The sequence below is a fragment of the Bos indicus x Bos taurus genome, chromosome 26 (genome assembly GCF_003369695.1).
Source record: "Bos indicus x Bos taurus breed Angus x Brahman F1 hybrid chromosome 26, Bos_hybrid_MaternalHap_v2.0, whole genome shotgun sequence".
Taxonomy (NCBI): domain Eukaryota; kingdom Metazoa; phylum Chordata; class Mammalia; order Artiodactyla; family Bovidae; genus Bos; species Bos indicus x Bos taurus.
The window spans coordinates 34286097-34305383 of NC_040101.1; the positions used below are offsets into that span (position 1 = coordinate 34286097).

The 19287-nt window shown below is 41.6% G+C and overlaps 1 protein-coding gene and 1 long non-coding RNA gene across 6 annotated transcripts in view; one reads left to right on the forward strand and one right to left on the reverse strand.

Moving 5' to 3' along the window:
* Window positions 1-2020, reverse strand: part of ENTPD1 (ectonucleoside triphosphate diphosphohydrolase 1) — a 104546-nt gene extending 102526 nt beyond the window's left edge. Inside the window, exon 1 of one of the 4 annotated variants that reach the window (XM_027529156.1) lies at window positions 1778-2020. In XM_027529156.1, the coding sequence (XP_027384957.1) occupies window positions 1778-1946 (169 nt within the window). In that variant the 5' untranslated portion in view covers window positions 1947-2020. The other 3 variants (XM_027529159.1, XM_027529157.1, XM_027529158.1) reach the window with 3 other exon arrangements.
* Window positions 2021-2085: 65 nt separating this feature from the next.
* LOC113884530 lies at window positions 2086-19287 on the forward strand. 2 transcript variants are annotated; one of them, XR_003508899.1, is made up of 4 exons: window positions 2086-2174; window positions 8738-9164; window positions 18571-19053; window positions 19248-19287. It is a non-coding gene; the product is annotated as an uncharacterized LOC113884530 (long non-coding RNA). The 2 variants fall into 2 exon arrangements; XR_003508898.1 differs by lacking the exons at window positions 18571-19053; window positions 19248-19287 and adding an exon at window positions 13088-14840.

The window sequence follows — 19287 nt, forward strand, 5'->3', positions numbered from 1 at the left end:
AGAATGGCCACAGGCACCAAATGGGAAAAAAATGCATGTAAACTTGATAGCAAAGCACAGATTGCTTCCCAGACTTGAGATGTCATCAATATCATTTCCCCAGTAGCTTTAAAGATTTGCAAACCGAATCGACACTGTCCAGGGCAGTAGCAGGAGACTTTGAATTGGAGCAACAGAATGGGGAAATAGCCCCTTGGACCCTGTGTCCATCACCTGCATCCAAACTCACCACTTACTGTGTGATGCCAAGGCAAGCTACTCTCTCACTACCTCAGCGCCATCATCTGGGAAATGGGGATGATGATAACACTCACTTTATAAGTCGCGGGGAGTGGCTTAGGACGGCTCCCAGCACAGAGGAAAGACGATGTTAACAGCTATCATTTTTATCATTATTAAGAACTCTATTGGCTACTCATCCCATCCCTCCACATTCGATGTGGTAAAAACACGTGGGGATACTAGAAACCGGAGATAATGAAGGTTTGCAATCCTACACAAGCACGCCGCTGCAGACATTCTTCCTGGCTCCCATGGGCTGGCAAGCAGCTGGCTCTCTGTGTTCTCTGTCCTGGCAGAAAATGCCCAAAAGAGGTAAAAGACAGAGACCGCACACCATCTGTGCAAACCAGGCTGCTCTCGTAGTTTTCAGACAGAATCTAAAGTCAGTCAGTCAGATAAGCCTTACTCTTTAAAGATAAAACTGTTCTTGGAGACTTCCCTCCCCTCACTCCCCATACTCATGCACACTCCCCCACACCTCCCAAGAAAGGTTTAGCGTTTTGCAAGACATACTCTGGGGTCCTGTTGAGACAGCCTCTTGCCACATTAACTTCTCTAATTCCAGGCAGAGAAGCCTTTGCTAATTTCACAACAGGAAAGCACACAGGAAATTCGAGAACAAAGCAAATCTACACAGGCAGCCCAGCATCTTCCAGCAAACGCCGCAGTGAGGTACTGACCCGAAGCAAGACGACTCCGGACTGCAAAAGAGGCAGCTGCCTCCTAAACTGTGAGGGGACGGAAGAAGTCTTTTGCCTCTAAAAAACCAGATCTGAATACCAATTGCTCATAAATATTCATGAGCCGCTCCAGCTTGCTCAGGAGTCACCCTTGACTGTAACCCTGGAGCTTGGCTTTGTAAAATATTCCCCAAAGTTTTTTCTCTCTGCCTCCTCTCGGAAGGAGAGGGTGGGAAAGTGTATATAGGGCTTTTTGCCTCTTGCTCTTTCAAGTACTTGCTTTTGGTCTGGGCTTTTGGTTTCCTTTTTTTGTTTTTTATTTTTATTTTTTCCTGGTCTTAAGGATTCAGATCAAATCAATTTTGCTCTTACCCCTTCTATCTTCCATAACTGGCAGCTTTTGTTTTCTTCCTCTTTGCTCTATTTTTCAGCCTCTGCTTGCTGTGGTCGGTCTCAGTGAAAGAGGTACTCAAGGAACAGAGATATAACAGACCCTCGGGATCGTGGGAGGGGCTAAATTAGCCTGCCCCGTTTCGGAAGGAACCTCAAACCCTATGTCTTTTTCATTGACTGAAGGACAGACTTGCCGAGGAGTTCAGCAGCTCATTCCCCTAAAGCTTGCCCGGGCTGTAACTTTTTCTATCTTGAGGCAATGTGTGTTCAGATCTCTCTTCAGATTTTCCCTCTCTCTCTGATACAGAAATCCATTCCCCCCTCCCCAGCCTTGAAAAATGTATCTTGTCTGCAAGCAAATAAAAAAAAGCGATTTACTTTTTGCAACTTTGAAGCAAGAAAATTGTTACCTTGATACTCACTGGAAAAAGGACGGGACTCAAGAACAGTTGTGCTGGCCCCACAAATCCGCTTATTTCTGATTCCCTGGTGAGCAATCCCTTTTTGGAGTTCATTACGCCAGAAGAGCACTGGGTCACCCAAGCAAAGGTTGCGGCCGCTTGAGAAACCGTGGTATTGGTTGGAAGGCATGGTGGGACGGCAGAGAAGGCTGCTCGCTGGGAACAGCTGTCTGGCTGTGCTGATGCAAGTTGTCTACCTTTTCCAAACCTTCACCTCCTACCTCCGAAGTCTTATAGGCAGGAATTGCCACACCTAGGCTTTGCCACGGTGACCCAAATACAGACTGACCAAAGCATTTTAAAAAACGGTGTCTATGAAGTTATTTTGAAATCCGGATAAGAGACAACCCACAGGAAGGTAAGTTTCCAAGTCTTAAGGCAGCCTGTTTGGGCACCTTCTCCCTCCATGAGGCTGTCAAACTTTAGCACTTTAGGTTTCAAAGAGACCCGACATGTAGTCTAAGCGAGGATAGAGATGTGGAGATGTTAAGCTACAAGTTCATGTTCACTTTGAGAGCAGGGAGCTGGTCTCTCTTACTTGCTACTGTGCTCTGCAGCACCTGATACAGTTTCTCCCACAGTGTAGGTGCTTAGTAGATTTTTGATGAATGGTTGAGTTAATAAATAGCAGCAAAGCAGAACATAAATCTGATTTCACTGATTCGTAGTTCATGCTTTTTCTACATTGTTTCTTCCACATGAGAATTTGTATCTAAAATCAGTTACACCATAAGACATTTTGAAAGTGAAAGTGAAAAATTGCTAATTCCTGTCTGACTCTTTGCAATCCCACAGACTATACAGTCCGTGGAATTCTCCAGGCCAGATTACTGGAGTGAGTAGCTGTCTCTTCTCCAGGGACTCTTCCCAACCCAGGGATTGAACCCAGGCCTCCTGCATTGTAGGCAGATTCTTTACCATCTGAGCCACCAGGGAAGCCCAAGAATACTGGGGTGGATAGCCTATCCCTTCTCCAGGGAATCTTCCCAACCCAGGAACTGAACCAGAGTCTCCTGCATTGCAGGTGGATTCTTTACCAGCTGAGCTATCATTTTACTTCCAAATATATTCCATAAGCTATTAAATTGGTGACCACTAAAGGCTATTTTTTACTCTATAAAAATATATTCTCCACTATACTTTTAATCATACTTTAATAAAGGCAGGGGCTTTTTTTCTCTTTTCAGTTTAGGTGTTTCTGTTATTTGTTCAGTGCTCAGCAGCATACTCTGTGCTCAGTAATGTTTCATGCTGGACTTTGCTGGTGGTCCAGTGGTTAGGACTCATGCTTCCATTGCAGGGGGCACGGGGTTGATTCCTGGTCGGGGAACTAAGATCCTAATGGCACAGTGCCCGCCCACCCCACCCGCCCAAAAAAGTTTAGTGCTTTAATAAATCTGAGTTTGCATAAGACTCTTTCTTTACCTTACTAAAGGTTTCAGAGTTAAAGCATTTGCCATTTATAGTAAAAACTAGTTATACTAAATGAGAATCCAGTGGATGCCTTTTCCAGATACCAAAGATTTCTAATAAGAAACATTGGTTTGGTATTTGTCCTATTGTGGTGAAAATGCTTTTAATTGATGTGATGGATATATCTGTAAAAACCAACAATTTTATAATGGGTTTATGACTGTCTGGGCATCATTGTTTCAGAGAAAAGTTCCAAAAAGAACATGTCTACAAAATATCCTGTGAACTATAGGATGCAAAAAGACTGTCAAAGCTAGAAGGAGAAAAAAAATGATCAAGATTCACAGTGAGTGAGAGGTTATGTGGGAGAAACAGACAAGCATCTGAACATGTCAAGGAGAGCCCCCTCCAGAACATGCCCTCTTCTCATTACCTGCAGTGCTTCCACACTGGGCCAAGCCACATCCTCTCGCATCTGGTTTATTATGATCGCCTTCCCACTGGTCTCCCAGATGCTGCTCTCAATCCTGCTCAGTCATTCTGTACCCAGTACTCACAGTGATTCAGTTAAAACCAAACCAAGCATATCACTCTTCTGCTCAAAACCTTCCCAGGGCTCCCATCTCACTCCAAGCATAAACCAGTTCCTACCTGGCTTGCTCCCCAGCTTGCTCCCCTCCCCAAAGTCCTCTCTGACTTTCCTGCTGTTCTCTTCATGTTGCCCCTGCTCTAGCCTCAGAGTCTTCGCACTTCGCTCTTTCTGCCTACAGTACTGTTCTCCCAAATACCCACAGAGCTCATTCCTAAGTCTTTAATAGATTACTGTCTTCTATCCTAGCACAAGATAGTGACCTCTAGTGTTTTCCACGAAAATGAACCTAGGTTCTTTGGAAAGACGGCAAATTCCAAGTCTGAGGCAGGAAGTGTGTAAGATGAGATTGGAACATCTTGTCGTACCAGAAATAAAGGACACTGTCTAAAACTACTAGGGTCATTCCAAAAGGACTCAGGAGCCAACTTCAAGTGGCTTCTGCGCCAAAGTAATAAAAAATTTGAGTGGCAATAATGTTATAACTGAAATGTATTGAAACACATTAGATATATTGACACTCATGTATTCATGATGATACTATAAAGAAATCATTGTTCATCTTTGGAACCAATTCATTATTCCAAAAAAATGTAAATAAAAACGGAAAATATCAACACTTAACCTGCCTTTGCTGCACAACTGCACCAATAGAAGGGCCAAATAGTTGATGAAGAGGGAGAAGTTTCTCCCTCAAGTATTCCAGATAATTAAAGAAAAAAATTTGAGTATAACCATTGTGCAAACAACCTCCCTGCAAAAAAAAAGGAATAAACCTAAGCATAATCACCAATGATTGTTTATATCACAAAAGTAGGTATGAACATTCATTGACAACCTTCTGATGGAGGTATATAGCACAACTTCTGAAGCAGTCTTGCCAACATTGACGCTTCTAGATCCAACTACCAGCTCACAGGAGGCCTGGGGGCACTGAAAACAAGTTAAAAGGCTCCACAGGAATGCAGTCAGTAAAACTTGATCTGGAGGAAACACTATAAAATAACTCAATTTCTTTAACAAGGAAGTTGTAGGGAAGAAAAAAGAGGATGGGGCGCCCATAGAGTAAAAGAAATTGAAAAGATATACCAATCAAATGCAGTAACTGGGCCTTGAAATCCTGATTTAAACCAATTTAAAAGAAACTTCAGGACAACTGAAGAAATTTGAACACTGGATATTATATAATATTAAAGAGCTGTTATTTTTAAAGACACATATAATATTGTGGTTATTTTCCAAAAGTACATATCTTTTGGAAATACATGCTGAAATATCTACAGAAGAAGTCTGAGACTAGCTTCAAAAAGGAGTAGTAGATTAGGTATAAATAAAACAAGATTACAGATGAAGTGATAATTGTCGAAGCTGGATAGTGGGTACATGGGGATTGGATTTACTATTTTCTCAATTTTGTATGTTTGAGATTTCTGCAATAAAAGATAAGAAAGACTCTTAGGTGGAAAAGTGGGAAACTGAAGATATGCAATAGTTTTATCAGGGAATCGTTCCAGAGTTTTAAAGACATGATTTAATATTTACTGAGACAGTAGCAATATGTAAAATCAGCTTGGGGGTTGAAAGAGGACAAGGTTCAGCTGGGTTTTTTTAATTGCTATAATTTGAAGCCTCAACATTTCATTTAAGAAACAAATAGTCAGATGAAAGAGATTATTTGTAAGAGTTATTTGAAAAATAAAAGTAATTGAACAACAAACTGGTCAAAGCTAAAAAGTTGTTATACCAGCATAAGCCAGCATATTCACTATGCATTTTTTTTCCCCCTGTGGCACAGTAATCAGGCAGCTATATCAGGATTTTCTTAGATTTCTTTGTGGAACATAACATTAGATGTAGAATTTAAAAAGGACTATATACTCTATCCAACATGAAATATCCACAGCGTGTTCTGACTACTTGAGGCACTCTCCATACACCCAACAGTTACAAAATAGGAATAACATTAATTAGACAGAGTAATGATGGTAGTCTCTGCATCGGGGAGGGGCGGGGCAGGGGTAGCTGGTTGGGATAGGGTGGAGAATGGGCATTCTGGTCTTGACATTGTTTCTAACCCTCCACTAAAACAAAAGTCTATTGATAAAACTCATGAAAGGAGGTACTCTGCTTTTATGTATCTTAAAAGAAATGGCCAGGGTAACTATTGTGCAAAATGACATGTTTCCCCAATTTCAAGAATGCCTGTGTTTATCTATGCAGTTTTTATTATTTTTGAACAGACCAAAATGTTCTTCATAACATTTGACACAGTGTTCAAAATGTTATATCATTTTGATATTAAACAGTTCTTACTTGTGGTTGGTTTCAAGGCTAAAAGGAGACTGCAAAAGGATGGGGTTTTATAATTGATAGGGATGTCCTGGACATGGTAAATCATACTTCAAGAAACATGAAGTAAAAGGTTAAATGCTGTATGGCAATTAACAAATCTAATCTTCAGTTCAGTTCAGTTCAATCGCTTAGTCATGTCCAACTCTTTGCGACCCCATGGACTTCAGCACACCAGGCTTCCCTGTCCATCACCAACTCCAGTAGCTTACTCAAACTCATGTCCATCGAGTTGGTGATGCCATCCAACCATTTCATCCTCTGTCGTCCTCTTCTCCTCTTGCCTTCCTTCTTTCCCAGCATCAGGGTCTTTTCTAAGGAGTCAGTTCTTTGCATCAGGTGGCCAAGGTATTGGAGTTTCAGCTTTAGTATCAGTCCTTTCAAAGAATATTCAGGACTGATTTCCTTTAGGATGGACTGGTTGGAGATCCTTGCAGTCCAAGGAACTCTCAAGAGTCTTCTCCAACACCACAGTTCAAAAACATCAATTCTTCAGCGCTTAGCTTTCTTTATAGTCCAACTCTCACATCCATACGTGACTACTAGAAAAGCCATAGCTTTGACTAGATGGACCTCTGTTGGCAAAGTAATGTCTCTGCTTTTTAATATGCTGTCTGCTGCTGCTGCTGCTAAGTCGCTTCAGTCGTGTTCAACTCTGTGTGACCCCATAGATTGGGCATAACTTTTCTTCCAAGGAGTAAGTGTCTTTTAATTTCATGGCTGCAGTCACCATCTGTGGTGATTTTGGAGTCCCCCAAAATAAAGTCTATCACTGTTTCCATTATTTCCCCATCTATTTGTCATGAAGTGATGGGACCAGATGCTGTGATCTTAGTTTTCTGAATGTTGAGTTTTAAGCCATCTTTTTCACTCTCCTCTTTCACTTTCATCAAGAGGCTCTTTAGTTCTTCTTAAAATCTAACCTTAAGAATTTATAAAATTTTTCCCACCAGGAATACACCCAAAGCCCATCTTCTTACACCTGGTATAAACCGAGATACTAAATCAGCACTACTTGGCATTTGCTGTAAGAATATTCAACAAACAAAATTTACCAGCACCTTTTGAAAATCATATCAAATTTTCATGACACTATTTTTTTTTCACTTTTAATGGACTTTTATTTTTTAGAGCAGTTTTAGGTTCACAGCAAAAGTGAACAGAGAGTACAGAAGTTTCCCATATATAATTCTGTCACTTCCACAGCCTTGCTTGCTATCTCCCATCAGAGTGAGACATTGGTTACCACTGATGAGCCTACACTGATACATCATTATCACCCAAAGTCCATAGCTTGTATTAGAGTTCACTCTTGATGTTACATTCTATGTGTATGTATGTTAGTCGCTCAGTCACGTCTGACTCTTTGCGACCCCATAGACTGTAGCCCACCAGGGTCCTCTGTCCACGGAATTCTCCAGGCAAGAATATTGGAGTGCGTAGCCATTCCCTTCTCTAGGGGATCTTCCTAACCCAAGGATCAAACCCGGGTGTCCCGCATTGCAGGTAGATTCTTTACCATCTGAGCCACCAGGGAAACCCTGTACATTTACAGGTTTTGCCAAAATTTAATGACATATATCCATCATTATAGTTTCTTGCCAGTATCAGATACTGTACCTTGACAGTCTATCAGCACCACGTGCACATGTCTTATTTAAAAAAAAAACATGGATTAGATTAACTCAGTCATATTTGTAGTTCTCTATCATTGATAACAACCTCTGCCCCCACTCCATCTGCCTGCTTATTCAGAGATGATAAGAATCACAGTGAGGGACAGGAAACAGGGCATGGGGTGGATCTAAAAGTACTCTGGGAGTATTTAGAGTGCCTACTGGTTCAGAAAATGCCCCTTCCCTTCTTTTAGGAGAGTAGGAAAGGTACTGGCTCAGTGGTAAAGAATATGCCTGCAACTCCGGAGACCAGGAAGAGTCCCCTGGAGGAGGGCATGGCAACCTACTCCAGTATTCTTGCTGGAGAATCCCAGGGACAGAGGGGCCTGGTGGGCTACAGTTCACGGGGGTCACAAAGAGTCATACACTACTGACCGACTGAGTACAAGAAAAGCTCTGCTCAGAGCAGAGCCAGAGTTCTCAACCCCAGCTGCACATTATACATATTGTTATCAATGGCGGTGCTTTAAAAACACGAATGCCCATCCTCATTCTCAGAGATTGGAATTTGGTCTAAGGTTCAAGCAAGGATTTCTCTTTAAGGGCTCAGGTCATTTTAATGTGCTGCCAGGGCTTTAGAGTTAAAGAGCTCTAGATTTAAATCCTCACTGTGTGAAATCAGACAAGTTGGTGAGCCTCTCTGAACCTATTTATCTGTGAACTGAAGTTTTCTTTAAAAAATCTACTTCACAGAGTCACGGTAGGGGAAAGGAGGAAATAAATATATAAGAACTCCCATCACAGACCCCAGCACATAATTGGCACTCACCAAGTTTCAGTTTCTTTCCTCTTCACTTATACGCTAGGTATATGGTTCAGATTAAATAAAATATTGTCTTCTCTTCTTGTGTCCCTTATCTTTCCCCGCTCTAACACCTTCCATTTATTTTTCAGAAGTAACCCCACGGCAACTTCAGTTACCCTGAAGAGAACAGAAGTCCCTTCCCTCCTCCAGTACATAGGACCTGTCTACCTCCCTTCCCCAAACTTACTGTGATCTTACATATTCAACAGCAACCGTGGGACTAGGGACATGCTGAAATAGGGGTTGGGGAGTGAAGTGTGACCAAGGGTCACTCATACCTTTTTCTTTCAAGGATAAGCAAATGGCCTTGGAAGTCAGGGAGGAAAGCCCTGAACTCTGAGTTCAGGGAAGCCCTTGAATGTTGCAGAATGGGACCAGCTGTTCCAAAGGGGAAGTACATGACCAAAGAGTCACACCAGAAGAAGGCACGCTTCGAGCATATGGCACGTCAAAATCAAGCAGAGCAGACACTCAACAAGGAATCTGAAGAATTAAAATAAAGATCCTGAACTACAGGTAAATGCCTAACCTGATCCTAGTACTTGATAAAGTCTCTGCTGTCTAGGTATTATCTTTGTTTATAGCACATATTGAACAACTGATTCATAACCACTCTATTCTGAGCTACAGCTACCCATCACTTCTCCTGCATTAGCTGAAATCTCTTACATTATCTATTGAAACATCCCCTTTACCTCTTTCATCCTTCTACCCCCATGTAAAGTGTCCTGATTCCTCTAAATGTCTCAGACATTTGCAGATGTAATGAGTGAAATGTTCCTTCATTAAAAATGAGAAAATTGCATTGCTACTTCAAGAGGCCAGCCCCAAATCCATGAGTTTCAGGTATAATAACTGATAACAGCTATAATATCTTTGGGCTTCCCCAGTGGCTCAGTGGTTAAAGAATCTGCCTGCAATGCAGGAGATGTGGCAGAAGCCGCAGGTTCAATCCCTGGGTCAGGAAGATCCCCTGGGAAAGGAAATAGCAACCCACTCCAGTATTCTTACCTGGGAAATCCCATGGGCAGAGAAGCCTGGTGGGCTACAGTCCACGGGGTTGCAAAGAGTTGGACACGACTTAGCAACTAAACACAAACAACAAAAAACATAATATCTTTAAGGTCAAAGATATTCACTTCTAAAGAAAGTACTATCTATGAAAGTCCGATTGATTTATGTGCTGTGCTAAGTCTATGGGGTCTCACAGAGTCGGGCACGACTGACGCGACTTAGCAGCAGCAGCAGCAGCAAATCACTTCAGTCATGTCCAACTCTTTGTGACCCTAAGGATGTAGCCCACCAGGCTCCACTGTCCATGGGATTCTGCAGGCAAGAATAGTTGAGTGGGTTGCCATGTCCTCCTCCAGGGGATCTTCCCAACCCAGTCGAACCCATGTCTCTTTCATCTCCTGCATTGGTAGGTAGGTTCTTTACTGCCAGGGCCACCTGGGAAACCCATTTGATTTATAAAATCTCCAACTATTAAAAAAATTTTTAATTTTAAAATATTTGTTAAATTTAGATAGAGATGGTAAACAGATGAGTGGCTGCCCTAGATCTACTGGGGCAGAAGGTCTTGAATAAGTGAAGCTTAGGGGATTTTTTTAGAGTGGTGAAACTATTCAGTATGGTATCATGATGGATACGTGACAATATTTGTCAAAACCTGTGGTACACAGTTAAAAAAAGAAATTATCCATGAGGTTAAGGGATCCCTGAATGGAATGTCAGCTATGACAAAAGAATCTAACTCTATTACAAATGTATGAAAGAACCTCATTGAAGAGAGTAGGAAAAAGGGTACTGCCCTGAGTCACTTTGGAAATGAGTGAAGTTTGTAAAACTAAAGGCTAAAGGAACCATACGAAAACATATGACTCTGTTGATACAGCTGTTTCCCACGGGGATACGGGTTCATAGTTCATATACTGCTACATATGTATACTGGCATTGGACAATTATGTAAACAGATGACAATATGGGTGAGGGTTCTTATCCTGGGAGTGGAAGGTTACAGACAGGCGAGGGTAGGGGTGATTGTAACAAATCGATCACACTAAGATAATAGAGGAAACTGGATATGGAGTATATGAGTCGTCTCTGTACAATCTTTATAACTTTTCCATAAATCAAAAACTATTCTAAAATTAAAAGTTGATTTTTAAAAAATATGTTGTTAAGCATTGTATAGGTATTTAAATGCATCTATTGTGCTGAAACTTATGCTGAAGGACATCTTTACTAAAATAACTGCTAAAAGGACATGGTTTTGCAAAAGTATTTGTTACACATGATGTCTTGTTCAAACAGAATTCATTGTCCCTACATCCAGCAAAGCAAAGTTAACTGGGGCTCTGTGCCAAGACACGGAAACAGTCTTGTTACATAGACTCCATGTGATAATGGTAGTACTCAAATCTTTTCATCCATGACAATATTCCCATTGGTCTAAAGGAAAACAGGCCTCACTAGCTCAAAAAGTTTCCAGTAAGTGTCTCCGGGGAGAAGTCACAAACCCTGGGGCCAGGGGAGGGCAGGAAGGAGAACTGACTGCTGGTTCCAGAACCTGGAAAAAATAATAAAAAGGGGAGGAGAATGCCTACGCTTCTCCAGACGACCACCCTCATATGGGAACATTGCCTGGGGAACTTAAAGTAGCTCTGAGAAGGAGACAAGTTGTACTTAAGAAAAATTCACCACACTTAACTGACCCTAAGTGCTGGACCGTACTTGCTAAGCAATCAAGACTGCCAAGGACACAAATTTCTAATTCAGGACACTGCTAGTGCTAGGAGGCAGGAGAAACTCTTATAGAACACGTGGCTTCTAGAGTCTTATGCTCAAGACTTTAACATGGTGGCTCACACACTCATTTTTTGAAGACAGTAATAGCCCACAATACCAGGCCAGTCTGAAGCAAGAGGTATTCATGTTGCTGTCAATGTCTCTGCCTCTGCAGAGCTTAGTGGGGGTGACTAACTCGAGACAAAGCCAAAGCCAGGCATCCTGCACTCCTTTACATTAGGCCCTTCATCCATCTCGGGCCAGCAGAGCCCAAAAAAATAAAGAGTAGAGAAAGATAACAGTGCTTTTTCTACTTTTGAGATTATTAATCGCGTGGTTATCCCAGCTCATCCTTCAAGGTCTAGTTCAAACCTTATATTTTTAAAGGCTTCCAAGCTCCTCCAAATTCTGAGAGCATAATTCTCCTCTCAAAGTGCCAAGTAACTTGGTGGTGGTTTAGTCACTAAGTCATGTCTGACTCTTGCGACCCCGTGGACTATAACCCACCAGGCTCCTCTGTCCATAGGATTTCCCAAGCCAGACTACTGGAGTGGGTTGCCATTGCCTTCTCCCAGGGGATCTTCTCCACCCAGGAATCGAACCCCAGTCTCCTGCCTTACAGGTGGATTCTTTACCAACTGAGCTACAAGGGAAGTTGTTAAGTAACAGCACTTGCTTAATGCCTTGCATTTCCAGCTTCTTTTCAAGTGTGATCTATCTCATACACCAGGGCCTCCCTGTGGCTTGCATGGTAAAGAATCTGCCAGCAGTGCAGGAGACCCAGGTTCAACCCCTGAGGCAGGAAGATCCCCTGGAGAAGGGAATGGCAATCCACACTAGCATTCTTGCCTGGAGAATCCCATGGACAGAGGAACCTGGCAGGCTACAGTCCATGGGGGCACAAAGAGTCGGACACAACTGAGCAACTAACATGACTGTATCTCATATACACAACTTAAGAGTCTGACTTCAGATTCTTGAGCCTGACTACAAATTCTTTTTCTCTCCTCCCCATACACATCCTTTCAAATCCCAGAGCACCCAAGCTAGTGTTTTGCATATGTGCTTAAATTTTAGGGGGAAAAGTTAGAACCTTTTACTAGATGAACCATTCTCAAATAAAACTCCTTCTCAGCCCATGACTTGGTCATACAAATCTCTCCCAACTCTGAAATTTTCTGATCTAGTCCAAAGTATGTAACAATTCCTATTGTTTCCTAAATTCATTACTCGGCATATGACAGCTAACCTGCCACATTAAAAAAAAAAAAGGTTAGGTTTGCTGAATTGTAATCTTTAAAAGGTTTCGAAAGCCAACTGGGAATCAAGAATGTAAATTAAAATACACCTACATTAAGCATTGTTATAAATTTGTTGAGTTGGCGATCAACTGTTGAGTTGGTGATCAGATAAAAAGATCTTCCGTGCAACTGAGCACATATGTGCTCAATGACAAACACAGCATAACTTACAGTTCTGCCTGGAAACAGACGGGTTTCTTCTGACATTTAATTACAAGACACATGCCTACTTTCAGAACATTAAAAATCTGTTTTTATCACGTGTTTTAGAATTAAGGATATACAGACTACATATAGAAAATGTATCTTGCGATGCCTATCCACACAACCATTCACCTTAATTTTTTCCAGGAAAAATGGAAATGTCATAGAGCTCCCTGCTCCAGAGCCTCTGCAATGGCAAAGAGAAAGCTGCTGATTGAGAAAAGTATCTGTGGGAGGGACAGACAGGGGAGCACGAGGGTCTGTGTTCTGTGTGTCAACAATGTCTGTTTGATGAGACAGTGCTTCTTCTGCCGCCATAATCCAGAGAATGGACAGCATGGACAACACAGGATATACTCAAGTGTGACATGTACCTAGAGGAAAGGAGAAGAAATTACCAGGAAATAAAACTTCATTAACACTTGACTCATATACAACCAGCTACCACATGTACAGTTATGTTATTGTGCTTTGTGTTATAATAAGGGAGTAAGTTAGAAGACGACCAATAAGGAAAAAGAATTCTTTCTCCTTCTCTACTTAACTTCCCTCCAGTACCTTCCTCTGCCTAGCTGGAAAAAGCCCTGTGAAAAAGAGACTGCTCCCAAACAGAAAATAATACACCATGGTTTATCACAGCTATGCTAAATCCCATAGCCTCCCATAGTGCCAGCCCCTGTCATTTTCTGCTTTTTGTTTTGGTTATTTAAGCATGGAGCAGATTGCTTCTCAAACCATCATGTTTAGGCACCTAAGAAGTTTTGCTACCTTCATTTTCTTTATATTAACTTAAGCCCATCTTGGTTCCCTCTGAGCTGGCAAAAAGGCGATCACAATCATTACTGGAATCCCCTTACCTCCCTGGTTCACACCACAATCAGGGAGAAGTACATAGATTAGAAAATAGGGGGAGGACTCCTACTCTCTCCTCTGCTTTGAGCCCTTTTGAAATTCTCACTGTCCAACCCTGAAACATGACAGGCTTTCCGCTCCATTGCTGAGTGGGGATGGAGGTGGTCTGGTGAGGGGGCTTCATCTTTGCTGGAAGCTCTGGTGTCTAGAGTGGAGTCTCCGTAAGGCACTGTATAACCATCCTGCTGACCAGGACACAACCACAGGACAAGCAAGGGTGCCCACTACCCACCAACCTCCATCCCCTCCCCAATGCTCCAGAATTTCCACTCTTCCCTGGCCCTCAGAGGTCTACCCCTTATTACTCTATTTATCTATTACTCTATCGCTTCAGGGCACCTTGTGCAATTTCAACAACAAGCTAGGAAGGGACTGGGGACTCACAATAACTAACACCTTAACAAAGCATCCCGCCACTTTACACCCGTGTTGTCATTCCTTCCCACCCCAAATTTCCCTCCCGTCCTCCCTCCACACTCCGTCACTACTAGACTTGGAGTTCTGCAGGAAAAGGACAGGTTATTACTCATTTTATGTCCTCTAAAATACCTCACATGGGAATTCTCAACCAGGGCACACAAGAAATCAAATCCCTGCCTAGCAGTCCCTCCAAATTTTTTATTCATGTTTAAAAAATTCTTTTCCTACAAGTGAGTATCAATAACATCCCAGCAATGCCTGAGACATGAAATGAAGCACATCAGGCAGCTGAGTGTGGAGCAGCTTTGCTGTAACTAAGAAGTATGAGGTTAGCATGTCATCAGATAGGACTACGGAGGAATTCCAAGAACTCTGCCTCCAAAGAGCACAGACAGGACAGAACCAGCTCTTCTTCAAATAGGAATCACCCTGAAGAGCACCCCATAGATGACCCTGATACCTTTATTGACATTATGGTGGTGATTGCATTATAATCCCTGCTGGCCTGACTAGCGTTGCTGTCAATCATTTAATTATTGTGGCTCCAAAAATTCTAGAATTTGAAGTATTCTTCTGAAGTCTGCTACATGTTCACTTCTCTTATTCCCATTTTCTTCCTATCTAAAAGAATATCCATTGTTTAGACACCCGGCATAAAGACGACATGGCAACCTATTTTGCAGCTGTGTGTACAAAAACAGTGACTCACTCTGGGAGTAGCAACGATGGGTATCCATGATTATGCGTGGCCCAAAGGGGCAGCGGGAGGAAGGAAGAGGTTCCTGGAACCCACAGGGTAATGATGGCTATAGAAGACAGTTGCCTGACAAGAATGGTGGCTTCTACTTTGGGTTGGGGTTCCCCCAAAGCCATTCTCAAGAGTAGGATTTCAGCACAAGTAGTTAATCTGGAAGCAATCCCAGGAGGTCCTGGAAAGGGATGGGTAAGTGAGACAGGGCAGGGAAGGAGGCCAAGACAGTGTGCACTGATCGGCAGAGATTGCCACTGAGTGCAAATGTGGCTCAGTCTCCATAGGGACATAGGAGATGATGAAGAACACGGCTCAGAGTTGTCCCAACCCAGGGGAGAAGATATGGGGATGTTTACCCACCAATTCCCATACAACAGTGGTTAATGGCTGCTCCCTGAGACCATCAACTGTCCAGAACCTTCAGCCTGCCCTGAACATAGAGTAGGCATGTTTCCACGTCCAGAAAAAGCCCTCAGGCAGAGAGTGGCAGGTGTTTACACAGGAAGGAGCCACCACTGGACATCAGCAGTGGTGAGGGCTGAAGGAACCTGGGTGGGGGACCCATGGCATCTGCTATGCCTTCAGTTAAGGACCGTAGCCACTGCTACTCTGGCCCCACAGAGAAGGAGCAGAAGAATAAATAAACACCTGACCTCGCTCTTGGCCCATCCCCCTAATCTCCTGCTGAACCTAATCAGAGGCCCCTTGATGCAGTTCGCTCTGGACAGTCTCCCGTGGCGCAGAGCTGGGTGGAGGAGGAGGGACAGTGCCTGTGGAGCAAGCACAGAGTATCCAGGACATCTGCCTTCCACTGTTTCCAAATGTCTGTGTTTAAAATCTAGGACAACACGCTCTGACTATAAAAATATCATGATACATTTATATCTTCACTAAAACTGAAGAAATATGTGACTGGAAAGGACCTTGGAAAACATCTCTGTGAGTCCAAGCAGTAGAGAGAGCACAGGGAAAATGAGAGGAGACTGAAGTTCTAGTTCTGGTTCTAATAATTATGAATGATGACAATTTGACTAGGTCATTTTGCACTTCAAACTGTTTCCTCATCCTTATAATCAGCAAGCTCCTATTGACTGAACAAAGCTGTTATGAAAATCGAAAGAATATAAAATACCCTGCAGTTAAAAGGGTTATACAGTGAGGAGTTAATATTAACTCCCTTCACCATCCAGACAGAAAGGAAGCCATACCACTTTTAAACACTTTTTGGAAGGAAATGCCCCGATTTTTGTATGTGTTTCTTTCAATTAGGAAGATATTTACATGTTTACCACCACACACAAAAATTTTTTTAATTATACAAGGCATAATAATTAACACATATTTACTTACAGTGATTTTCTTACCACTAATCCCCCAACCAAAAAAATCTACATTCATTTTAATTACATCAGTTACTATTCTAATAGTCAGTCATTTTTCTCTAGTTATTTCCTTTTATTTTTGACAGTGTGCTTTTGACCCTTTTAACGACTTCCTCTCTGTCCTTACATGCTTCAGCATTTCTGATGACCCAGTAATCATGCCCAAGATCACAATTCTACATCTTTTCTCTTTTCACTTCCCTTTTAATGTAGAAAATAAGCCTAATGATGGAGGCACCATTAGATTATACTAAAAAATACTAGATAGAAAATCTTCTAGGTGCAGTCATCAGTCTAAGGAATGAATAAAGTTACAATTATTGCCCCTAAATGGAGATGTCAGAGTTGCTCCGTTGCTGAAAATCAGAAATCAAGATTATCAGTAACCCAGAGAAATTCATGAAACAAAAGGCAGTGTTTCCCTTGGGATTATCACACTGTTACTGCCTTGGATTCAAAACCACCGTAGTAACTCATTTGACTGGCCTAAAGTTTTCACGAAGGAACTGTGGGGGAGGGGAGGCTGTTTTCAAAGGTACCACCACTAGGAAAATAAGCAGTTAATAGTTGTTACCCATCCACAGGGTAGAAGAAGGTGGAGACAGTCATTAAATAAACAAAATAAGATATATCAGAAGGATGAACAAATTTTTTTTAAAAAGAGTGAACATAAAAATATTATTTTTGCTGACTCTATTGTTTCAAGTCTTTGTGGTAGGTGGGAACAGGAAGACTCAAAAGTAGAGGGAAGGAAAAGGCTTTGCTTTTTTCCTTAAAGCATATTAACTCTATTTTAATTAACCTTTGGGCATTACCGCTTTGCTTCACATCAAGAACAATGTAACATCCCATTATCACACCATCTTGAGGAAAGAGCTATTGCCCTTCTGAACTTTGGCAAGAAGCATAACAGACATAACAGCTCAGAAAGGACTACTCCAGGAAATAAAATTTTTGCATAGACTCTCCTCCCAGTAAGATTAAAGGAAACTACTTTAAAAAAAATTCTCTATGAAATAATAAGCCATTTTCCATGTAGGTAATTTCCATTGTCCATATTTACAGCTCTCTGAGTAAAATTGTTAGGAACTCCATTTAAAACATTATAATATCTGACATGTGTTTTAAAAGGGAGAGAGAAGGGAGAGGAAAAAAGAGAGAGAGATAAGATGGGGAGAAGAATTGAAAGTACAAGTTAAATCAAATATATTCAGTGGTTAGCTGGCATTAATAAGCTATTATTTTTATATTCATAAACTTACTAAAAGATTTTTCCAATTTGTAATACTGAAAACAACAACCATATTAAAATTTAAAACATTTTTTGGATGGAAAGGATATTCAGATAATTTAATTTCTACAGGATGGTTATATAAATACTCTACTACTCATATAACTGCCATTCCAAATGTGGAAACTGTATAGACTGGCGTGGGTTTTGGCATCAGACTGCTAGGAATAATCAGACAGACATTATCTGGGTGTCATCTTCAGTGTACTGTTAAGAGAGCCTCAATCAAAATTTAAGTGCTTCTGCCCACTGCCTTCTGAGATCTTGCTGCTGCTAAGTCGCTTCAGTTGTGTCTGACTCTGTGCGACCCCATAGACGGCAGCCCACCAGGCTCCCCCGTCCCTGGGATCTTAGATGTCTTTAATGTGGACAAATTATTTACTCCACAATTAGTTGTAAATAGCCATGAGAAAAGTAACATCAGATACCATTTCCAGGTTTTTAAAAAAGGAATGTATACACTTAAATGAATTACAAATACTGATACTGATGTGGATGATATGGATCTGACTAATGAATGGGAAAGAGGGGTAAAGAGATTGTGTTCTCTGCACAACACATTTTGAGCTCTTCTATAGCTGACTGACTAGTGAAAGAGCTCTTTCCCAAAGAGATGGGTATTCATTCAAATAAATCTTTATTACTGTAAAGTATGAACTGTAAACATATTCTCTGGAAGAAATCCCTAGACAGCTTCCAAATAGGAGGTAGAGACCTTGAGATCATCTCTAGACTGAATTCTGACCACAGTTCTCAGATATGGAGAAGAAATTCTAGAGAATAAATACACATAGAGGCCTTAACGTTTTGGAGGTTGTCTAGGCTCACTGATACAAGGGTTCCGCTTGATTAAATGAATCCCTCTTTCCCCTAGAATAAGAAAATTCAATGTACTGAAGCTATGACTCACCTCTAAAGGTCAAGAAACATTGTGAGTACCAAGTGTGATCACACCCTCCAGATGTCAGAGCTCCACATTATGGGTCAAACTGGCATCCCATCAACTTCTGAACCTGAGAGCTGGGGCAAAATTTACTGTGGAAACACCACTGAAAGAACTTCATGTTCTTGGAAGCTCCCTGGATTATAAACTCAGAACTGGAGATAGCAGCGAGAGTGATTAGACAGAGTTGTAAAGTTCATGCTCCCAGAGAAGTGGTTAACGCCTTCAAACTCGGGCAAAGGGCCCCTGCTCTAGTTCTGCACCTTAGAGGGACCCGTAAACCAGAAAAACCACAAATAACAAATTTGGCAAAAATCACATGTGTCCAAATGAAGAAGAGAAGACTGTGGCACTGCTGACATCAGAGATGGACAAAGTGTCAAAGCATGAGGAACATTTGAGTTGGAGAAATAGGTAAGAAAACATTTAGCTCACTGTATCTTTCTTCTCAAATTTCATGACCACAGTAGGTTTTTGAATAGTAAAATATGTCATAAAGCAGAGTGTTCACTTTCTTAAACTCTTTATATCCAATATTTAACAGTTTTTACAACAGTTGCACGTGGCATCTGAGGAAAACTTAACAATATTAAACAATTGTTTTTCAGTTGCTCAGTCGTATCTGACTCTTTGTGACCCCGTGGACTG